Source organism: Acinonyx jubatus, chromosome B4 (genome assembly GCF_027475565.1).
Source record: "Acinonyx jubatus isolate Ajub_Pintada_27869175 chromosome B4, VMU_Ajub_asm_v1.0, whole genome shotgun sequence".
Taxonomy (NCBI): Eukaryota; Metazoa; Chordata; class Mammalia; order Carnivora; family Felidae; genus Acinonyx; species Acinonyx jubatus.
In genome coordinates, this window is record NC_069387.1 from 37,911,910 (window position 1) to 37,930,692 (window position 18,783).

General features: G+C 47.3%; 1 protein-coding gene across 3 annotated transcripts in view; it reads left to right on the forward strand.

The window, feature by feature from the left end:
* The window catches only part of PRMT8 (protein arginine methyltransferase 8), a 97,202-nt gene extending 79,099 nt beyond the window's left edge, over positions 1 to 18,103 (forward strand). For all 3 annotated transcript variants that reach the window (XM_053225731.1, XM_027074066.2, XM_053225730.1), the window contains 4 exons: positions 1,656 to 1,771; positions 7,371 to 7,521; positions 16,326 to 16,447; positions 17,224 to 18,103. In XM_053225731.1, coding sequence (XP_053081706.1) covers positions 1,656 to 1,771; positions 7,371 to 7,521; positions 16,326 to 16,447; positions 17,224 to 17,307 — 473 coding nt within the window. In that variant the 3' untranslated portion in view covers positions 17,308 to 18,103. The remainder of the gene's footprint in view (positions 1 to 1,655; positions 1,772 to 7,370; positions 7,522 to 16,325; positions 16,448 to 17,223) is intronic.
* Positions 18,104 to 18,783: the final 680 nt, after the last annotated feature.

The following is an 18,783-nucleotide window of genomic DNA, read 5'->3' on the forward strand; positions in this document are numbered from 1 at the left end:
ACATCTTATCCTCAAGCCAGAATTCACAAGGGCTTGTCCTCTGGGAGATGATTATTTTCTCTGCCTCTTCTCCCTGAAGAAGGTCTTTGTGTGCCTTAGAAAAGAGTCAATGAGGCACAGCTGACCGTCCCCACCTCCCTCTTCACACACCTCCTCTCCTAAACATACAGAAACATAGTTCCCTAAGGTAACATTTATTTGATGTACATTTTAAAAGGAAACTTAATCCCGTAAGATTTTGAGAAAAGCATCTTTACTTTGATGCATTTCTAGACTCATCTGAACAGACAAATGAAATTCAGCTGCTCAGTAACTAAAATCTCTGCTTAGGCCACCCTCTGCAGTACAAGGAAAGGAAATTGCATTCCTGGTTGCTGTCACAACTGGGTCATTGCAGCTGAAGAGTCAGGGGAGAAGCTGGGGTGAGCCTTAGCTCCACCATCTCTCTGAGTGTGATCTTGGCCCAGATACTGTGTGTGAGCCAGATGCCAACTTCTCCCAGCCTGTTTCCTTGACTGTCAGATAGAAGTATCCCCTTGAGGTTGCTGGGTATATTAAATGAAGAGTCTAGGGGTGCCTGGGTGATTCAGTCAGTTAAGTGTCTGACTCTTGATTTTGCCTCAGGTCATGATCTCAGGGTTCATGAGATGGAGCCCCACTTCGGGCTCTGCACTGACAATGTGGAGCCTGCTTGGGATTTCTTTCTCTCTCCCCCTCTCTTTCCCCCTCTGCCTGCTTGCATTTTCTCTCTCAAAATAAGTAAATAAACATAAAAAAATGAAGAGTCTAGCCTGAGCTAGGTGGCCAATCAATGGTAGCAATGATTATCACCATTTAAGGATGATCTTAGGCCATTAGATGTGCATTCATTTACTCACCAACCCTGCACCCTACATCTTTCTCCCTCTCAAAGCACCTTATGAGCAGCTACAAGGGGCCAATGAGCACCACTGGGATGGTTGTGCACTACTTGGGGCTTATTTCTTATGGGATGGATTCCTAGTGAGTGCATCATGGCATATGAAAAAGGCAAAGACGTTCATGGACCCACTCTCCCCTTTCATTTTTCAGTTGACAAAACTGAGGTTCAGAGAGGTTAAGGAATTAGCCCAAGGCCCTGGCCAGTAAGTGGTGGTGCTGGGATTCAAACTAGCCTATACCATTTTAAGAGCCCATGTTTCTTCATGCTTTGTTAAAGGTTCGGTGGGTGAGGTCAGGAGAAGGGACAAAGATGGGTCTTCTAAGTATGCAGAACGGCTTGAACAAAGGCACCAAGATAGAAACGTCAATGGCAAATAAGACTTTGTAGGAGACTCTTTTGGCTCAGAGGGAGGGACAGGAAAGTAGACACAGGAAGAGTCAGGCAATTTGGATTCTGGTCTTGGCCTGTGGAAGACTAGCTTCCTGTGATATTCTAGCTGTGTGGCCATAGAGAAGTTTCTCAGCCCCTCTGATCTTTAGTTTTCCTAACCATCAAGTGAGATCTGTACATACTGCCAAGCTCTCCACCCAGACAAGCAATTTTTCTATTCTGATGCAGGGAACATGAGCTGTCCCTTGCTCTCTTGGGCATGCTGTGCTCTAGTATTCAGGAGAGCTGGGAATACTTCTGGAGGTCCTGCTGCTGGCCCTCATGTCTCACTCTGTTTTCACAGGGTGGGAGAATGTCTATGGCTTTGATATGACCTGTATCCGGGATGTCGCCATGAAGGAGCCCCTGGTGGACATCGTGGATCCAAAGCAAGTGGTGACCAATGCCTGTTTAATAAAGGTCTGCAGACTCATTCTGCTTGGGCCCAAGCATGCTGGGAATCCAGCTGTGCCACCCTGGAAAGCTGTGGGCCTTAAGTAAAGGCAATACCAGCTCCTGCACACCCCCTGCCTGGTGAGGCAAGGCCACCTTGGCTGGAGCCTCTGGCATCCCAACATTACTGCCTGTCACAAGAAGGTGCTCACACTGCGCAGAGCCAGAGAGAGACCCACTGGACTCCACGGTGGCACAGCTGAGGGGAAGGAATCAGTTTATATCCTTTGTGATGCAAGTGGAAGGGTGTGGGGGAGGGAGCATCAAAGGAGAGGCAGGAGGGTATGCTCAGGTTTGGGGAAGCTACTCCATTCACAGGTGGATGGCCCTCTTAGGAAAGAAATCCAATACCTAAATCTGCTGTAATCTTCATTATACTCCCACCTCCAAGTCTACATGTGACCCAGACAGACAGAGCTACTCAACCTCCTTCCTGAGTAGTCTTGTTTGTACAGGCTCTAACAGCTTTTCTTACAAGGCTTTCTTCAGTGCATATGATGAGCAGCTGGTCAGCATCCTCAGCACACCGATCCTTAGTGCATTCTTATGATTAAATATTCAAATGTATCAAACTTGATAGAGTAAAACCGAAAGCTCCCCTTGACCTCTCCTCCTTCTCAACCCCATGCACTTCTTGGAGGTAATATTGTTTACACATTGTATTGACATTTCCAGCCCCTTTTCTAAGTATTTGCATTTATATATGCTAATATATTATGTTGAACCATATAAATGACTATTTGTTTTTTAAAATCTAGAAAGACATCACTTTGATATGGTTGAGGTTAACTTTTTCGTTTAAAAATCTGGGTTCGTTCTGTAAGTATTCATTGGCTCATGCAGCCCTCATCTTGCTAAAACATACTTGCCTGCTCTGGTCCTGTACATGTCACTTCCTGTCTGGGAGTACTCAGCTGGAGACCTGCAGCATTTTCAATGGATAAAGGGGAAGAGTGTAGGGCCACTGGGGATGAGGAGAGGTTTCTGAAGTTCTGATGTAAACCACTGCTTTGCCAAGGGAGAACTGTCCTTTGTGCCTGGGCACAGTCTTCCTAAGAAGAACCATAACTCCTGGTCCATAGTGTCACTGTGGCATTTAGAAGGGACCTCTGAGGACAAATAAAACTAGATGAGCCTCACACAGATGAGACTCATCAGATGCTGCCTCCCTCTTGTAACATCCTGCCTAGGAGGTGTGGCTGGGAGCTAAGTCTTGGGCCCTCTGTTGATGGTGTTCTCACTACTTCTTAACTTGGTCCGTTCCAAGTCCAGGCAGGGTTGATTGCAAGCAAACGTGTTCTTGTAGTTATTTCCTACCAGCCCCTCTGTCCCTGAAGCCTCTCCCTCTCCCTGCCCCAATGAAGAAGCAGGAAAGTGAACCCCCAAATAAGCCCACCCATAGCACAAAACATTTTTGTAAGTACTGTAGAATAGATAGAAATCTACTGGTGCAACTGAATTTGCCCAAATGACATGTAGCAGCTATATGTAACCATTAGGCACCTGCATGTAATGGAATCAGCTTGAAGATATAATTCCTTTACTGTGCTTGGGCCCCAGGTTGCTTTCTGCCTTTGGTGGGGTGGGATGGGTGTGGACACTGTGCTTCTGTAGTTCACAGGCACATGATGCTTCACCCCCACCCCACCTCCAAGGCCACTCTGCCTTCCCACCACCTTCTCCCCTCTCCTAGTAAGACTCTTTCACCTGGTTATACCTGAGTGCAGCCAGAGACAAAGTAAACAAACTCGGTGAGGGCATTATACACACTCCTGTAAACTCCTCGTGGCTATGAGTGTGTGTCGAGCCTGGAGCTCTGTGCTGAGGTCCTGCCCCATCCCCATGCAGTAAACTTCCTTCCTCTCTCTTCTGAGAAGGATAAGAGTTGTCTGTGTTTTCTTCTGCAACCAAGAGAGCCCCTCCGTCAGCTTTCTTGCTAATGTGCTAAGCAACATTTTGTCAAGCCTGTTGGGAAAACACTTGCCCTTCTTCACACACTTAATTGCTGTTTTCATCGCTATTAACGTTTTAGAGTGTAACACTTTATTATAATTAAGACTCTGTTTTGACCAGACCTCCGCTCTGAGACATCCATTTGTAACATTATTTAGTGGTGGGGATAATGGCGGCCAGGGGCTCTTCTCAGTAGTTGGTACCTATGGAGCTTTCATGGGGGTTGCTGGAGGCCAAGTCCTCCTGGGGTGTCAGAGATACTGCTGCAGCAGGAAGACAGAAACCTTCCAGCATGGGGCTCTGGGATCTAGGAAGCCAGAGTAACCAGGTTTGGCTCTGTAGGCTTTGGTTATGATAGGAGGGTGGGCCTGAGCCCAGAGGGGCCTCTGTGCCTCCAAAGCCCAGAGCAGCTGGCCACCTTTGCAGATGGCCCTGCCCCCATTCCAAAAGACCAACTGCCTCCATTGTCTTCATTTTAATGTATAGCTTCATTACTTCTGTCTTGAAGGCTTTTGTTCCTTCAGAAGCCCCTATTAAGATGCAAATGTCTGTAGGACCTAGTGAACACTGTCAGCTAACACAGGATAGCTGACAGTGGTTGATGCATGTCTGAGAGCAGGACCCTGTGGAGGTGGAATTCCTGATCCACGGGTGTGGTGTGTGTGTGTGTGTGTGTGTGTGTGTGTGTGCCCCGAAAGTGGTGAAGAAGTGAGAGAGTTGACAAGAGAAAGGAGCCTGGTCCAAATGTGTCACAGAGCCTACTTCCCAGGTCTTCCCATAAAAAGTCATGGAAGGGTTTGGATTCAGGGAGCAGCACAGTCTGAATGGATCTGAGAGATTAGTGGGTTGCTTTAGAGGAAAGGTCTGGGGTGGGGTTTGGGGGAGGTAGGCAGGAACATTGTCAAGCAGGGAGACCTGTAAGGAGAAGACTGAGAGGTGTCAGGTGCTAGGTTACACAGCATGGGTACACAGACCAATAATGGGCATCCCCTGCTCTGGCTCCAGACTCATGGTGGGGGCCAGGCTGCTGAGCTGAGCCAGAAGTACGGCGGAAAGGCCAGGCTAGGCTGGAGGCAGGGGACCAAGAGAGAAAGATAACAAGAACCTTGGAAAGAGCCTGGAGCCTGGCTGTCTGGCCCTGGCTAAGAAAGAGATGGTAGTCCATGAGTGCAGGTACCATGAGCCTGGTGGACTGTGCTGATGCCAGTAACAAAGATACAGTTAATCACATTTTGCTCTGAGTTGTTGAGCTGGAAAGAACTGTGGATAATACGTGACCAGAGGGATAATGAATGTCATGACTAACAGGTGCTGGGTTTAAAAAGGAGCAATGACCCAAACTTAACAGGATGACGTATGATGGATGACCCTACACTCGGTTCCCAGGACAAAAGGAAAAAAGGAACATGAGCAGGATGCGGTGGGGGGAGGTGGCTTGGCCAGAATGAAGTCTGAGCCAGCAGTGTGGTCTTTGAGATCAGACGCTGCTAGAAGTATGTCCCAAACAAGAAGGGTGACAGAGTCAGAAATCATGACTCATGCAAAGTGAATAAAAAAGAAGACACAGTTTATGCTGGAGAAGAAAATGTTCAGGGGGCCCATGTGAGCTAGAATAGACATTTGACTTATTCCATGGGTGGAAGTTACAGAGACTGGTGTGTACTCTCCTTACTCATTTAGAAGAGGGACCTGTGCATTGGAGGTGTCAGGAAATGGAATCAGCTGCCTGGCAGGTAGTGAATACATCATCCATGAAGGTGTCCAAGCAAGCATCAGAGGGCCACTTCCCAGGAATGCTACCACAAAGGGGCTCTTGCATTGAATGAAGGGAGACTGGCTTTCTAATCCCATCAAATTCTACATGCTCAACCCAGGGCTTCCCATCCCATTAATTCTTGTTCCCCATCCTTGGTTCCAGAAGCACAGCAAAACAGATGAGGTGACATCACTGAGGAGCTCCCCATCCCCCTAAATTTGCATTCCACTGTCTTCCCAACTAATAGGTCAGAGCTTCAGCTTCCCTCAGAGGATGTGATGGCTGCACACCGCAGACCACAATAGGACTCTTATCTGACCTTCTCCCTTGACTGCACCTCTTCCTTTGTCCACCCCCTTGGAGGCAGGACTTCTCTTTGAGGGCCTTGGGATGCTTTGCATCTGCCTTTCCTTTATTTATCCTGGAAATATGTAGAGATAAAAACCACTTCTGCTACATCACTCTGTGTCTTCCCTGCTCTTGTTTCCCCACCTTCAGACCCCTCTTCTAATTATCCCCAATGTATTCTATCATCTGGGTCTCAGGAGAGCCCCTTGGAACCAGTCCAGGCACACAGATATCTGTCTGGTTCTTACAAAGTCTTCAGGACAGAGGTCCTTGCTACACACCCCCGACAATGGGAAGCTTCCTTAGACCTCTGAAAGCTGTCTGGATGCCTCTAGGGCCCTTGGAAGGTTGGCCCTGTCTCATCGGAGCCAACAAATAGCAGGTCAGCATCCTTCACACAGAAAAGAACAGCATATTGCAAACTGTCTTTCATTATACCAGCTCCCCACGCAACATTGATTTTCAGCCACTTCCCAGCTGAAATTGTTAGAATTATTAGTTCTTTGTGCTCTCCATTTCCTGGCCAGAACTGAAAAATTCTTACCTCTTATTGTTCCCTTTTCTTTCTTCCTTCTTCTCCCTCCCTCTCTCTCCTTCTCTCTTTCTTTCTTCCTTCCTTTCCTTCCTTACTACCATCCTTCCTACATTCCTTCCTTCCTTCTTTCCTTCCTTCCTGCCTCCCTCCCTTCCTTCCTCCCTCCTTCCCCCTCCCTCTCTCCTTCTCTCTTTCCCTTTCTCTCTCTCTACCTCCCTCCCTCCCTTCCTTCTTGCCTTCCTTCCTTCCTCCCTCCCTCTCCCCTTCCTTCCTTCCTTCCTTCCTTCCTTCCTTCCTTCCTTCCTTCCAGGTTTGGTGTAGATGGTCAGCAGGGCTCCCCTTAGTTTAGTCTGTGACTGTGGGTGGGCTCAGTTCATCACTCCTAAGATAATACTTGGTGTCTCTTGTTGCTGGGAACTTGAATATCAAAAAATTGGGAAATGACTAATCTGGTTCACTGATATCACTGGGAGGGTTTGATAAAGTACAAATTGCTGTTTTGATCCCATAGGTTTGAGATGCCCTCCCGACCCCACCCATACAGAATTTGCACCCAGGTGATGCTAATGCCCATCATCTGGGACCGCACTTTGAGAACAACTAGATGAGCAGAGCAGTGCTGAGGTGGACTGCTCTGAGGCTGTTCAGATTGGGTTCAGGAATGTTCTGTCTCATTAATCCTCTCCCTTTTCCACCCTCTGCTCCATAAGCCCCCATCCCCAGCAGATTTACCTTCCTAATTCTGTTGCCCTCACATTCTGATTCAAATGTGTTTGCACCATTGCCTGAGCATACCCCACCCTAAGAAAGGATGGAAGAGGTCATTGGGAGGTGGTGGGTGGGCCTGGGGATCCATCCCAAGAGTAAATGGTAGCCCCAGAGCAGTGGTCTTCCACGGGAATGTAGCTGCTGACCAGGACCCAGACCTAGTGAAGATGCTAAGTGTCTGGCATTCTCTTTTCTCTGGGCCACAGGAAGTGGACATTTACACGGTGAAGACGGAAGAGCTGTCATTCACATCTGCCTTCTGCCTGCAGATACAGCGAAATGACTACATCCACGCCCTGGTCACCTATTTTAATATTGAATTTACCAAGTGCCACAAGAAAATGGGGTTTTCCACAGGTGAGCCTTTTGTTGGCACTCCAGACCCTCCCCACCTTCCATGCTGAGGCTTTGTGGAAGTGACCAGGGCTGGCCTGACCTGGGGAAAGGACCTGGGGCATAAGCCCTTGCTTAGCATCTTGTAAGCCTTCTCCAGCACTTCCCCACACTTTTGGCTGCCAAAAGGAGAAGGTAAATGAAAGTGTATATTGTATGATCAGAGCTGAGAGTATGTGTTCGGTGGAGAGAAGCAGGGGGGAAGCCCAATTTCAGGGGCACATTTGTTCATTGAACATTTTCTAGGCATAGTCTGTGTGAGGGGTAAGGATACAGAGTGTGATAAGATTTCCCCATCTTCACCACTGTGCCCTACTTCAGGATTCAATGAATCTCTCGGTAGGCTGCAGACTATGTCTCTCTGTCTCCTTCTGCCCCAATCCATCCTTCCTGACACTGTTCCCCAAATACCACCTGAGCTCCCCTCCCAGCCCCCCTTCAGAGGTGCCTCATTGCCTGAAGCAGGTAAACCCACATGTCTTTGCCCTGTAAGTGGGGGTTCCACCATACCTGCCCCCCTACCAACTTCTCCCAACTCATTTCTCACTGCCCTTCCTTTGCTTTGCCTTCCTCCCCTGTCTCATTGTTGCACCACACACAGGGTCCAGTCACACTGAGCACCTCACAGTCCCCTGAACTTATAAAGGCTTCCTAAATCTCTAGGCTATTGTCTCTGCACATGCCAACCCTTTGTCCACCCAGGTGTTTCACGGGGACAAGAGGGTCTTTTGTCAGAGGCTCTTGTCATCTCCTTTCTCCCTGCAGTAGTCTGCTAGGGCTGCCATAACAAAGTATGACAGGCTAGTGGTTTAAACTACAGAAATTTACTTCTCACAGTTCTGGAAGATCAAGGTGCCAGCAAGTTTGCTTTCACCTGAGGCTCTCTCCTTGGCTTGCAGGTGGCCTCCTTCTCTCTCTGTCCTCACAGGGCATGTACTCCTGGTGTCTCTCTGGTGTTCTAAGACATTAGGACATTTATGTATTTGTATGAGGAGACTCTAAAAGGACACAGACCAGATTGGATTAGGGCCCACCAAAAGACCTTATTGTAAAGGCTTCTTTAAAGGCTCTATCTCCAAATATAGTCATATTCTGAGGTGCAGGGGGATTAGGGCCTCAGCACATGAATTTCAGGGAACACAATTCAGCCCCAAACACCTCCCCTATGCCCACTCCTCACCTGGACAATCCCAGCACAGGCCTCATCTCTCAGCTCAGATATTACTTGATCCCTTCCTTCACTCCTGGTTAAGTTTAGGAGTTCTTCTTGGGGCTTCCTGACATCTTGTGCTTACATTTTCATGGAAATGTAAAAAAAAGGGTATAAAAAAGTCAAGAAGGGCAGCTGGGTGGCTCAGTCAGTTAAGCGTCCGACTTCAGCTCAGGTCATGATCTCACGGTCCGTGAGTTCAAGCCCCACGTCGGGCTCTGTGCTAACAGCTCAGAGCCTGGATCCTGCTTTGGATTCTGTGTCTCCCTCTCTTTCTGACCCTCCCCTGTTCATGCTCTGTCTCTCTCTGTCTCAAAAATAAATAAATGTTAAAAAAATTAAAAAAAAAAAGTCAAGGAAAAAGTCCTCTTCCCACTCCAGCCCAGTTCTGTGCCCCAGAAGCATATGTTAACCACTTTTTATTTTTTGCTTTTTATTTGAAATATTTCTCATATGAAGTTGCCAAGATAGTACATAGAGTCCTGTGAACCCTTTACCCAGCTCCCCCCAACTATGGTACCACATCCAAACTACACTTTTCTTAAAACATGGGTTGACTTATACCAAACACACTGCCCTCTGCTACCTTGTCTTTATTTAACAATAAACCTTAGAGGGCATACTTAAGCAAGAAACTCATGATCTCAGATCTGGTCTTGCTCTCAGGGTCGTGAGTTTAAGTCCCATGTTGGGCACCATGCTGGGCTTGAAGCCTACTTAAAAAACAAAACAAACAAACAAAAAAACAATATACCTTGGAGACACTTTCACAGCCTCATTGACATAACTACTTTATTTTATTTTATTTTTATTTTTTGTTTTTGAAACAACTACACAGGATTTCAATGTCAGATGTAGCTTATTCAACATTTTTCACTCTGTTTGCAATTCTCAGTCTCCCCATGGGCTGGGATCACATCTCATGAATCTCTGAACTCTGGGCTTCTAGAGCAGTGTTTGGCTTGTAGTGGGTTCTAAACAGATCACTGTTAAACGAGTATATGAGGATCTGAGTCCTGCTCTTGGGAACATGTTCCTATTGGCCACGCATGTGAAGTCTTCTTGGGAAGCAGGAGCATGTCGTTAGGGGCAAGCCAGCATGCATGTGCCAAGGGTAGGTGAGCTCTACCAGAGTCCAAGGACATGATTCTTCACTTCCTGAAGCCTTGGTGACAATGATTGATCCTCTTTGACCTATTAACAGAGAGGGCAAGAGGTTTATCCAGCCCCTCCAAGAAAAAAAGGGTTTTTTCCAGAACTGGTGTCTCCTGACCACCAAGATCATGATCTTCTGGTCTCCAACATCTGGCCCAGTGCTGGTGCACCCTGTCCTGGGGAAAACCAGAGGCCCCCAACCTTGGTCATTTTTAGCTGTTCCCCTTCTTAGAGTGGCAGCAGGAGAGATTGTCTTCCTGGTAGGCAGGGATGGCTAGGAGGGAGAAGAGAGGTTTTACCTGGACCTTGAAGGGTAAGTAAGACTCAGCCTCACAGTGGTGGGGTGTGGCAGTGGTGGGAGGGTGGAACAGGAGCCTGCTTGAGGACCATTGCTGTGATTGGAAGCCAGGGATGGAGCCACAGAAGCTGGCCCTGCCTCTACCATCTCCAGGATGATGTTTCCACCGGGGTCTGCCCTGCTACAGATGATGAGAAAGGGTGGCAGGGATACTCTGGGAAATATTGTGTGTTTGTAAAGCTAGGATCTAGCCCATAGCTTTCAGCTGGGGGTTTCCCTTCCCTGAGTTTATTTCCATTCCTTGAGGTCAAGCAGACAGGCTGTCCCACCCCTGCCCAGAGGTGGTTCTCTGGCACTGTGATGGCGGGAACAACATTCCTGATGCCCCACAGGAAGGAGTCCTGGTTAACCTTAAGTTCAGAATCGAAGGACTCAGCCCCTGGCTGCCTGAGGGATAATGAGGATTTGCCCTTCGTATTAAAGTCTCCAGCCCACTGGGTCAGTTTCTTCCTGTTCTATGGTCATACTCCCACTGTAGTTCGTCACAAGTCCCTGTGAGAAACAATGAGGACTATATTTCAGAGGCTCAAAGACCATGGGTCTAGATCAAGGTCTGAGCTCATTTGTCTTTTTGGTTTTTTTTAAGATTTTATTTTTTTTTAAGTAACCTCTACTTCCAATGTGAGGCTTGAACTCTCAACCCCAAGATCAAGGTTTTCACGCTCTACTGACTGAGCCAGCCAAGAACCCCTTGTCTGTCTTTTTACAGCTATAGTATTACATCACCTCCTCTTTGCACAGAACCCCAGAAACGTAGGTCTGAAAGGTCATCCAGAGGTCCTGCACTGCCTGTTTCCATGCCTTGGTGCAGAGGTTCTCACCGTGTAGTCCACGGCCAGCAGCATAAGCATGACCTGGGAACCTGTTAGAAATGAAAATTGTCAAGACTTGCCCCAGATCTTCTGAATCAGAAACTCTGGGGTGGGGTCCAGAAATCTGTGTCTTACCAAGCCCTCCAGGTGACTGTAATGCACAAATCAGTTTGAGAACCACTGCCTCTGTGCTAGGCTGCCTGAACAAGAAGATTGTAAATTTGGCCAATGTTGATGCTTTTCACATCAACTGGAAAGCTAACTCCATCCGCTTACTACCTTTTCTCATCAAGGCCTATGCCTTCTGGTTGACATAGGTCCTTCTCACAGCAGCATTCCCATATAGAGATCAGGATTGGGGGGATACTTTGTTTCACTGCTTCCTCAGCCACCTGGGGAATGTCCACATGGGGTTTTGCTTCCAGCAGGTAGCAAACATCTTTACCAGGTAGTGTGGGTTTGTCAGTGGGCTTTTCTGATCCTCTATACTTTGACCATCTAGAAAAGAGTATTTGCTTTTTGTTTTCAAGGACCTCAGATGCTCAGAATTGAATTAATCCTAATTCTTGGTACATGACATCATTGAATCAGGCACAGTTCACTTTTGTTTATTTATAATGAACACCTGTGAACTCACCACTGCCTCAGTAATTAGGACATAAATAATTATTAACTAGCACACATTAGTAACTAGAAAAAAATGTATTATTGTTCTTAGAATGTAAATACATTAGTTGATATCAAGAAATAAACTGCTACTAATTAGAATATAAATATTAATCAGAATACATTATTAATAAATATAATGATACTATTTATAATTAATAAGTAAATTAATTCACAGTCTCATAATTAATCCTTGTGTGCTCACCACCTAACTAAATGGAGGCTCCACACCAACCCATCACCCCCCATGTTGCCTCTAGATGAACATTATTCTGAATTCTGTGTTCTTTATCCCCTTGCTATTTTAAAAAAAGTTTTATCACATCTATGTGTATGTCTGTACACTGTATTGTTTGGGCTCAGCTATTTTTGAACTGCATGCAGCATGTAACCTGCCATATGTGCCCCCATCCCATTGACTGACTGCCTGCTGAGCTTTCTATCTCAGCCCAGCCACAGCTGGCTCTGGAGGGGCCAACTCACAAGCACATCACGTATTGTGCTGCTTGAAAACAATCCCTGTTAATGGTTCTGGCATCTCCTCTCTGCAGCTCCAGGCAGAAGCTGTCGCAGATGGGCACAGGAACCTAGGGTTCCAGGCTGTGCCAGCCAGTGGGCATAGCTGCCCCTCCCCTTGGACACATCCTCAGTGGATGGGGGCAGGGACTCTTGGGGGTGCACGGAGGGACAGTGGCTTGAGTAGAATCAGACCTGGGGTAGAGTCTTAGTCTTTCCAGGAGTCAGCCAGGTAAGGCGGCCAGACAAAGGAGATAGGTCTTGAGTAAGTTACTTTCTGGGCCTCAAGCTCATTATGGATGATGTAGTTGGACCTAGATGCCTAGCAGCCCCTTCCTGCTTTGCCATCTGGTGACAGTGAGTCATTGTCTCAGGTCAGAGAAGCTTCTTGGTGCGTAGTCTTTCATTCTCTAAAAAGCTTCTGATCTCCCTGGGCAATATAAATTGCAAATTTATAGCTAGAAAAAGTTTTAAATTTTAAGCAAAGCTACCAGCCACTTAGCCACTGTGAAGTGAAACAAGAAGCAGGATTCCACTCCCTTTCCAAAAGCACCAGGAAAAATCTTCTTATGAAAGCCCCTGCCATTTGTTCCCACAGCCCCCTGAGCTCTGCATCCCCATCCTTGGTCACAAGGATGACCTTGCTGCCTGAGAGTCTTCTCATTTAGGCTATAGGATGTGAGGGGGAGGCAGGGCTGTATAGGTCGCTGTTTTCCAAATTTAGGACCATATCTGGGAACTGACAGGCATCCTGAATTGATGTCTGTTGAATGAAGGAATGCATGCATGAATAAATGCATATGTACTTGGAATGTTGGGGGCAGTACTGGTTATACTCACTGTAAAATATAGAACAAAAGCTGTCCATAACCCACAACCCAGAGAGACTGTGAAGGGGAGGGAGAAAAGGGGAGGTTAGCATGTGGGGTCAGGATATTAAGAGGATAAATATATCTTCATAATAGGGAATGCTGAAAGTTACATGATCTAGAAGGTTATAGCTGGGGCAGGGTAGGGTGGGAAAGACTTATTTACTGATGAGAATTCTAGATGTCATCCACAGCCTTGTTCTGGGTGCTCACCCTTGCACCTAGCACCTTTCTGGATGCTTCCCCAGGACATTCTAGACCACTAGAGTGATGTAGAACATCTTTGAAGGTCAGAGTCATAGATTATGGATAAATAAAATGATATGCCACCTCCCATAATGATTATAACCACATAATTCAATGGCTTAGCAATACCCTAACATGGGGTTAATGTGTTATGGTAGGGAGACCATATTTATCTTTCAATTAAAGACACTTCTGATAGTGAAAAGGAAAGCTATTAATAGTTATGCTAGGAAGACAAGTAAACTGAAGCTGTCTTGGGCACAGCAGGAGATTTGGTCATATACTTTTCCCCTTCTCATCCCATCTGATTCTCAAAGTACTTGGGGAGATAGATATCATGCCCCACATTCTGCAGGTGTATAAAATGAGCCCCAGGGTCATAGTGCAAACACAAGGCAACATGGAGGCATGAAACTGGGACTGTTGTTGCCTAATTAAATGTTCTTTCCACTCTTGCCCACCAAAGAGATGTTATTAGATGCGAAAGAGTGGGTTTGTAAAGGGATTTCAGCCATGCTCTGTGCCTACAATACATGGGGGGGATTTTTAAGTCTTGGCAAGTCTGCTCCCTTCACATCCCCCAGAATGACTGAATTCAAGTCTCTAGGAGTAGAGTTGAGAAATCTGAATTTTAATCAGTTTCTCCTGGACACCTTGATGGAGAATTAGTATTGTGAAAAGTGGTCTAGATGATTAGTCCACGGCTGATGGACCCCATGACAGAAATGTTTGGGGAGGTTCTCAAACTTTTCATGTTGTCAAGGGGAAAAAACCCACTTTTCTCCAACCCAAGGCTGGTGTATTTTTTGGACCACCACCAGACACACCTAGGCTTGATGGCTGCCAAACCTGAGACAGTGAATCTCTGGGACTCTCATAAGGCATCTGATTAGGTGACAGAAGGAAGTTGCTTGAATCCCCTTGCCTGAAGGTCTTTAAGAACAGGAGAGACACCTGTCTGAGCTGGTGTAGGAGGAAGTGGGGGCGAGAGTGCTGTCAGTCATACGCTGCCATTCTCCGTATACACCAGAGACTATCTTTTGACAATTTATTTAGATGTAGTTGGCAGGGAAGGGGCTGGGACAGGTGGACTTTGTCTGTAGACAGCAACATGCTTTAGAGGCCATGAAGGCTGGATATGTTTGGGTATCTAGGATCTAAAAGCCACAGACTGCACGTTCATGATCCTCCTTCAAGCCTTTCCAAATGCTCAGGCTGCTTTTCCCTGCCATGACCTTGAGTTTGCACTGATTTCCCAAATGCATACATTGAAGGCTACCCAAGTCTTTACCCAGATCACTGACATTTGATCAAGCCAGTTCATTGCAAAGGGCAAAGAAAGACTCTTCACTACCTTTTAAATAGATCCTGGGGTTTGTAAGATCTTAGAAGTGATCTGATCAGACTCAGTGCATGATAAATCCCCAGTGTTTGTTATAGGAACACCTCAAAGCTGGACCTCAGGTAGCTCAGATGATTGCAGAACAGCCCTAATTTTTCCTGGTGAATTAAAAATCTGCCTTCTAGTAACTCCCAGTGACTAGCCTTTGTTCTGCCTCCAATGCCATATATAAGACCACATATGTCTTTCTATGTGACAGTTTTTGAAGTATTGAAAGGCACTTATTATTATTCTCCCCAAGTCTTCTCATTTTTAGCTCTGGTCCCAAGCAAAGAGGAAATCAGTATTAATGAGTCCTACATCCAGGTGGAGGAAGGTAAGAGACTGAGGGGCCAAGAGGATCTTACTATAGTGGGTTCTTTTACTATCTATAGTTTTCAAAGTCTCCAATGTAATTGAACATCTATGGGTACCTTGAGGCATAACAAAGTGTCTACTATTTGGGTTTTGCCATCTATAAGTGTAGTAGTTACAGATCTACCAAGTGTGGTGGTAGGCACTGAGGATATAACAGTGAACAAGTCTGGCATGGTGCCTGCCTTCATGGAAATTGCAGTCTTGTGGAGGAAGCACACAGCTGAAAAAAGACAAAGGTATTTATGCTGCAGTATGATAGGCATTGTGTTAACCAAAGCTCAGGGTGGGTGGCCAAACTAGGCTTCCCAAAGGAAGTGACTTTGAAGGATGAGGAAGGGAGAGACTGGTGGACTAGGAGGGAAAAGTATTCCAAAGATAGTTGTTGCTGAGGAAGATGGCCCATAAGCAGGCCCCCTCTTCTGGTTGTAGAGTATGTAGTGTGCTGAGAGAGGATGGATGGGATTTAATGGCAAATACAGGGAGTCGCCAGGATTGGTGTGCCTTTGGATCATGCAGGAAGAGTGAGCTATGGACCAGTGGTGAGGCTGTGGGATGAGAAATATCCCTTACTTCTTTTAGATCCAGTTAGGAGGACACAGCTGAAACACCACAACAGATGTGGGCCAAGGGTACCAGGTTCAGTTCTAGGGCAGAGAAGTGGCAGGGAAGCCTATGTGTAGGATTGGGGTGTTGGTGGGACACGGGTTTAGTTAAGAAATTTGCACACCTGATGTCATTTAAGGGGAGACAGGATGGTCTACTCTACAAATCTCCCTCTTACGCTGTCTGAACGTCTTCACTCTGTTGAACTAATTAAAAACAGTAGCCTTTTGAGATTCTTTTATGTTAATGAGTTTAGTTGGTGAGAGGGTATTCATCCCACCCCTTGGAAGGAACTTGTAATACCTGCTTCTTTCTCTTCTGATTCCTAGCTAAGATCAGCAGCCTGGAGGATCTGGGATCTTGATGGAAGGAGGAGCCCTGGGGCTGAGTGAGGATTTCTGGGGTTGGAGGCAGGCTCCAGGGGCTGGGTGCCTTGACCCACACAAGTGCTGGGAGTTGGTTCGGTGAATCCCAAAAGAAGCCCAGCAACTTCTAGGCAAGGTCTCAGCCTCAGTCCTTCTGGAGACATCTTCTCTGACTCTTCCTTCCCACCTCCCTTTTCTTCTCCCCTCAGCCCCCGATGCCCCCTACACCCACTGGAAGCAGACTGTCTTCTACTTGGAAGATTACCTCACTGTCCGGAGGGGGGAAGAAATCTATGGGACCATATCCATGAAGCCAAATGCCAAAAATGTGGTGAGTGCTGAGGCAGTCTCTGTCTGGGACAGAGTCAGAGGGAAGAAGGGACCCGTGGAGCTGGTTCCCTGGAGCTCCCAGGGCCTCCTCACCCTGGTGCCCCAAGTGCCTTGTGCACAACCAGACAAGGTACTGGGGGAGGGGCAGTAGAAAGCCAGGTTTGGATCTCACTACGTATAACTGAAGGCCTCCAACCATGGACCCTTAAAACTCAAGGGTGATAGATTTTCTCGAAGACCCACTCTGGACTCTCAGCCTTCCTTGCATTTAGCCTCCAGTTCTGCATCCGAGGGGCTTTGGGCACGGAGGCTGTTGCCATGGGTTTCAGCTCATTTAGAACAAGCCAACCCAGGAAATAACAGCTTCTGGTGGCCGGGAAGATGTTTGGTTCACGTTTCTTCAGCGAGCCTGGTGGGTCAGGGATCGTGTGATTCTTTCTGAGCAACCGCGGGTGCAAGCGTGTGTATTAAAAGCATCTAGAGAATGCTTTGAAGGTTGTGCCACAGAAGACTCAACCACCCCACTCTGTTTTCTCTCAGGATGAAATCAGAGGGAACATTTCTATATTATAACAGGAAGGCTTTAGGTTAGGAATCAAAGAACTTCCTGTGTGGATAATGAAGCACTAGAATAGATTCCTGAGGGCTGTTTGTGGGAACCCTTTAGCTAGAAAACCTTAGAAACACTGTAGTTACCCATCCCTCTGCCTGCAGGAGGGGGTGGTGCTTGCCTTTGCTACCACACTAATGCTGGGACCCTTTGCTCTTCCTTTGTAGCGAGACCTCGATTTCACGGTAGATTTGGATTTTAAGGGACAGCTGTGTGAAACATCTGTATCTAATGACTACAAAATGCGTTAGCATACGTGGGAGGCTGCAGACAGCGAGCAAGAAGAGAAACTCTTGCCTCGATCTGCGGCTCTGTAACAAGGAACACCGTTTGCAGGACTACACTCTCGAAAACCAGAGTTTTTAAATTCTGCCTTGAAGATTGGTGAACTCACCAGGGCTCCCGTGGGCCACTGGACAGAGAGCTTCCAGTTCCTCAGCTCTGCTCTGGGAGCCCTTCACAGAGGCTTTGTTGTCGCCGACAAAGAGCAACCTCCAGTGCTGTGGCTGGGGCCCCCGAGGATGGAAAAGTATACACGTATACCCATTTGTCCTCCTTAACTGTGAATCTCTGGAACTTCCAAGTTTTGCATGCTGCAGGCATCTAGGACAGATTGCTTCACTAGAACCTGGAGACATAGTGTCTTTGATAGCATAAGCCAGATTACCTGTCTGTGCGGTGGTGTGCGTGTGTGCGTGTGTGTGCGTGTGCGTGTACAGCATATACATTAGTTTATTTACCCACACCTGTATATGCATGCATATACAACCACGTGGGTATATTTCTGTGTTCATTCAGGGTGTGTGTGTGTGTGTGTGTGTGTGTGTGCGTAGAATATATATTACTCTCAGAGGAGATTCTGTTGCTTTCGAATAGGAATTTGTTTTGTGATTAGTTCTCCCCACTTCCCATCCCTTACAGATGTTAAGCAGCTATGAAACGTTCTCTGTACTAGCTCTGGTCTTCTTCTGACTAGACTGTGGCTCTGAACCCTGAGCATAGTACCACGCACTCTGTTGGCACTCAATAAATGCACATGAGAGCGAAGCGATGGCCTGGTTGTGTTCCTGGTGCTCTGGGGTGGGAGGGTTTGGGAGGAGGTCAGAGGCCACACTGGAATGGAAGATCACAGGAGCAACAGATGCTGTTCCCAGCTCCCAGAAGGTAGTGCCTTGGTAGAAGCAGTCAGGACTGGTCCAACAGCATGTCCCCTGCAAACTCTCACAGGGTAGGGAGAGGGACTTAGGGGTGAAGTTGGGTGGGGGGGACGACAGGAGCTAACCAAGAGTGCTCTAGAATGGAAGGCTACGTGTAGCCTGGAGGAAGGCCAACCTCAGGAATAGGAGAATCTAGGGTGTGCATCCCACTGGGAGGGCCTGGAGAAAGCAGGAGATGGTGGTCCTGGATCCCTGGGGAGAGACTGGGGCAGGGTCTGAGTGAAAGACTAGGGTGCTGAGAGTTTGCTGTACTGCACAGTGTCTTGTCCCTGGTCCCTCACCCCTGGCTAGTGTTTGGCCTGGTCTGCCACCCTTTGCACCGACAGGAGCTCACCCACCTTGAGTAGAGCTTTCCCACCCAGCACAGGTGAAAAATACGTGGGTCCTAGGATGGTGCCCCAGGTTCCCAAGGCAGCTCCCTTCCCCAGCATGGCTGGTAAATCTCTAGCGTCCCCAACTTCTTTGGCCCTGCCTAAGCTGGCCTCTGCCTTCAGTGCACCATGGACCTTG